General features: G+C 30.4%; 1 protein-coding gene across 1 annotated transcript; it reads left to right on the top strand.

The window, feature by feature from the left end:
- The first annotated feature begins 267 nt into the window (after positions 1-267).
- Positions 268-1,184, top strand: LOC120090651 (MLP-like protein 43). Its single transcript, XM_039048372.2, has 2 exons — positions 268-533; positions 622-1,184. Exons 1-2 carry the CDS (start codon positions 347-349, stop codon positions 900-902), a joined length of 468 nt encoding a protein of 155 aa, XP_038904300.1. The 5' UTR covers positions 268-346; the 3' UTR covers positions 903-1,184.
- Positions 1,185-4,615: the final 3,431 nt, after the last annotated feature.

The raw sequence follows: 4,615 nt of genomic DNA on the forward strand, positions 1-4,615 counted from the left end.
GTGAATTAGAAAAAAAGAAAATATTATATGGGCAAATAGTTGTGTAATTTATGGTTCATTATGTTTTGGGGAAATGATTAAACTTTATTTCCTATAATTTTATGAAAAATGAAGATATTTCAAATCCACGTCGAACAATTATTATATGAAATGGCTATATTGGATTGATTTAATAATTTTTTTTGTATAGACACTTTAATCAGAGTTGAAAAGTCGTAAATGGACAAAAAGTGTTGTCTATAAATAAGCCCAAAAAGAGATGTTGTTGGCAGTTGCTTCATCTTTCTTATAGACTTAAAATCTCCTCCAAATATCACTTTGTACTCCAAAAACAAAAATAGTGAATATGGGTGTGTATGGAAAGGTGGAAATGGCTGTACCAATCAGAGCTTCAGCTTCGAAGTTTCATGAAATATTCAAGAATAGACCTCACCATATCTCAAATGTCTCTACTGATAAAATACAGGGCGTCGACCTACATGAAGGCGAGTGGGGCAAAGTGGGCTCGATCATCACCTGGAGATATTTTCACAGTTTGTTATCCTTCTTATGTTTTTTTTTTTAAGGGCCTTGTTTGAAAGAAATGATTACATTTTTACACATGTTTGACCGAATTTGCAGATGGGAAGGCTCGAGCTACAAAAGAGATCGTCGAAGCAGTTGACGAAGAGAACAATTCAATCACTTTCAAAGTAATTGGGGGAGACCTTACGGAAAAATATAAGAATTTCAAGTTCAACCTCCATTGTATTCCGCAGGATAAAGGAAGTGTGATTCACTGGTGCTTACAATATGAAAAACTGCATGATGCAATTCCAGATTCACATGATATGCTGGACTTTTGTGTTGATATCTCTAAAGAACTTGATGCTCACCTTTTGGAAAACAATGGTGAATCTTGAATATGCTGCGATCGGCATAGCACAAAAGATATCAATACTCATTTCTGGAGTGTCACATATAAATAAATTGGCTTCTATACTCTAAATTGGCCAATAATTCTCTATGTATGTTTTAATCTAAATAAAGCATGTGTATGTGTGTGATGTACTTGGGGTCTCTATATTAAATGTTATCATAAGTGGGAGAAATATATTCTAAATGTATGGATATCCTACCCTTTGGAATGTCAATATAAATATTCATTTTCTATTAATAAAAGTAAATATTAATATTAACTTAAATTTCCCTCCTAATTTTTTTGAGGTATTTGACAAGTAAGGAGAATTGGGTTGATTTGTATTTTTTACTAACTCAATGTTTGACAACCAACTTTAAGTGTTGGTGGGGTTCAGTTAGATATTTTACCAACTCATCCCAATTCTCCTCAATTCTCTCTCCCTCCAATGTTTTTAATGGTTCCACCCATCGGTTTCCGTTGGCGATTACCGCTACCACACTTTGGAGACGTACTCCGATGATCATCTTCGGATGACCAACTCCAACGACCAATTCCGAGCTCCGACAACCATCTCCACCGACACTTCGACAACCAATTCCGACAACCACCTTGGTAAAAAAAACTCTAACTTCCACATTCGCACAACTAACTTCAACTAAGAACTCCGGGCTCCACCAACCACCTCCGACAACAACTCTAGCGACTAACTCCAATGACTACTTTTGCACAAGCAATTTCGGTGGTGCCTAACTTCGACAAGCACTCATAAAAATAAAACAGTAGGTTTAATTATCCACCATTTTATCACTTTCACTCTCACTCTCACCCGTTTTCCCACGCGTTTTCATTACTCTCTCAACTTCCTCAATTACTTTGTCGTTTCTCTCTCTCATGCTCTCTTCACATTTATTCCTCTTCTCTCATCTTCTCTCTTCTTTCGCCGTTCGGTTCGTCTTTCTCATTTTCTCTCTTCTTTCTCTATTTGGCTCGTATGGATTTTGTTTTCTCTTTTCTTTCTCAACTCCTCCTTTCTCGTTTTTTATTTTTTCTATGGTTATTCTTTTAGATCTAATTTTTCTTCTTCTATTTTATTTTTTTTTAGATATAAAAATTATTACATACGACGTCCTATTGGGTTTTTGAATGGAATAATCACTTCGATTTGAGTGTTTAAAAAATTGAATTCAAAATTTTGTATTTTATATATGAATACTTTGTAGAGAATTTGTTATGTTTTGAGAATGGAAAAGAATTGGAAGTTTTTTTTGTTTGTTTTTTATCTTAGAAAAGTTAGAAAAATATGTGTATAGTTGAAAATTAAAATCAACATTAGCCAAAAAAATAAAATAGAAAGACAAAATCAATTTCATTTACGAAAACATCACAAGATACCACTACTCAACTCAACTTTACATCTAAACACAGACAATAATTAACAACTCAACTCAACTGTGCATACTAAACACAGACAATGTAACTCTCCAGATAATTTAACTTTTCAGATAATAATTACCAACTTAACTCTTTACTTTTATCGCACGTCAAATACCACATTAATAAAAAAAAAAAAAATCCTTAGGCTACAATTTCCAGTGTCTTTGGAAGTTACCAAAAAATTAATTTCCTAGAAATTTTACCATTCTGGCTTTTTTCCCATAAAGAATGTACCTGGACTATATTGGAAAAAAGACTGAATGCTAGGTTCTTTTTTTTTTTAAAAAAAAAAAACTTAAAATGAGTTTAAGTTAACCAATCCCAATTCTCATAACCTTTAGTTTAGGTCCCTTTGATTCGATCCGAAAATTATTTTAAAAAACAAAGAATTTAGTAGAAAACGAAAATAAATTTTTTATTTTTCATTGTATTTGAAAACATGTTTGATTCCAATTTAAAATTTTTAAATTTGAATTCAAAATTCAAAATTTATATTTGATTGTGAATTTAAAAATGCAATAATGCATCCTATGTTCATAGTTTCTGAAAATAAAATTTAAAAACAAAGAAAATGGTAATTTATTGTTTTTGAAAATGAACTATTTCAAAGATTGTTTTTTAAAATCGTTTTTTTTAAAAAAGTATATCAAACACGTTTTAATATTTTCCTCGTATTGTTTTGTTTTAAAAAACATAAAAACGAGAATGAATCACGACCTAATCGAACTTAATTTCTTTTAATCAATTCCAATTATAATTTTTTTCCGGTAAGTTTTAGTTAGTTTTTTTAACACATAAAGTAATGAAAATTCGCGTAAGAAGGTAGTTTATATATATATTTTTTAATTTTTAATTTATCCTTCTTAGTTTTGAGTTAAAAAAATATTCCTTAATTTAAAATTTTTTTCCAATATTTCATTTCTCACTAGAAATTTCATGTAAGAATTTTTTTATATGAAAATTTTTCAATCCTTACTGAAAATCCCAAGGAAACTTTTTTTCATTTTTATTTTTTAAAAACACCAAATGTACCACAAAGGTGATAGTTAAATCTTGCCAGAAACAATGGAGACAAACAAAATGGAAAACTGAAGTTATGAAAAGTTGTATTGGGTAAAGGTAAAATTGAGGGCACTTGAATGCGGGACAAAATGATATTTTCATTATGTGTGATCCTCCACTTAAAATCCGAAAGGGTAAGAAAGATGTTAAAAAATGTAGTTTTAAAAAAATGTTAGTCTTGTAAGATAATAATTTTTTAGATTAAAATTAACAATTTTCCTAATGATGACAATAAAAAAAACCACGACAACAATAGCGATGAGCAACATCTAGGATTTTATTAATTCGAAAGATAAAAAAAAAGGTATTAATATCATATATATCTTTAATTTGTTGTTTACATTTGCGGTATTAGTGTAGAGGGAAAATAATGTGTTTGAATCATACAAGCATGCCCACTTTTATTCCTTCCTCTAAAATAGAAGAATCAAAACTAATAAACATAAAAAATATTGTTCATAAGTTAGTTAATAATAATTTATAGATTTTTTCCATTACTTTTAAATTTTATGTCAAATATTTATAATTCATACTAAAATAATATATGAACTCAAAGTTTATATATTATCATCAAAATTTATATTCCATGTATTCCAAAGATCCTTAGCCATGTGCATCGTGCAACTCATTTTATACTTGTGAATTAACTGAAGTGTTAGATTATATTAGCAATATTTGTTTAAGGTCTCATAGATGTTATCTAAGTTGTCTCTACATTGGTGATTTTTCGAAAAATGATTGCTTTTCAAAAATGTTGATTCTGCAAAAATAATTTCCTTTTAGAAATTCTCTATCAACAATATTTTTGCAGATCTTTTTCCTTTTTCTGTGTGAGCCTATTTTGAAAATTAGGGTTGCTCATCTGTCTGTCTGTTGTGCATATTTAAAGGACTCTTAGTCCTTCTCCTAGGATTGACCATTTTGGGTGAAAAAGTATTATTATGTTCTACCAGTGGTGTGTGTATCCGTTCGTGATTATAGTGTTCAGCTTTGGAAAGAAGAAAGTTAGTTGCAGTGTTCGGAGATATACTCCAAGCTACTTATTGCATTAGAAGTGTGATACAATAGAGAATGGATTCTCAAGCTTGGGGGAGCCTAGACTAACCGAGTGAAATGAGACTTTGCTCTAAGAAGGATAGATACAATTTATTTGAGAAGGGGTCTTACGACTCAAAGGGAGCTCAAGTCTAGTTAAGAGGGAGTCCCTGTCTTAGAGGG

This window comes from Benincasa hispida, chromosome 1 (assembly GCF_027475165.1).
Source record: "Benincasa hispida cultivar pf3 chromosome 1, pf3_genome.v1.1, whole genome shotgun sequence".
NCBI classification, from domain to species: domain Eukaryota; kingdom Viridiplantae; phylum Streptophyta; class Magnoliopsida; order Cucurbitales; family Cucurbitaceae; genus Benincasa; species Benincasa hispida.

Coding starts and splice junctions, on each gene's coding strand:
- LOC120090651 (XM_039048372.2), top strand. CDS start 347: ATGGGTGTGTATGGAAAGGTGGAAATGGCTGTACCAATCAGAGCTTCA. Junction 534..621: donor CACCTGGAGATATTTTCACA/GTTTGTTATCCT, acceptor CCGAATTTGCAG/ATGGGAAGGCTCGAGCTACA.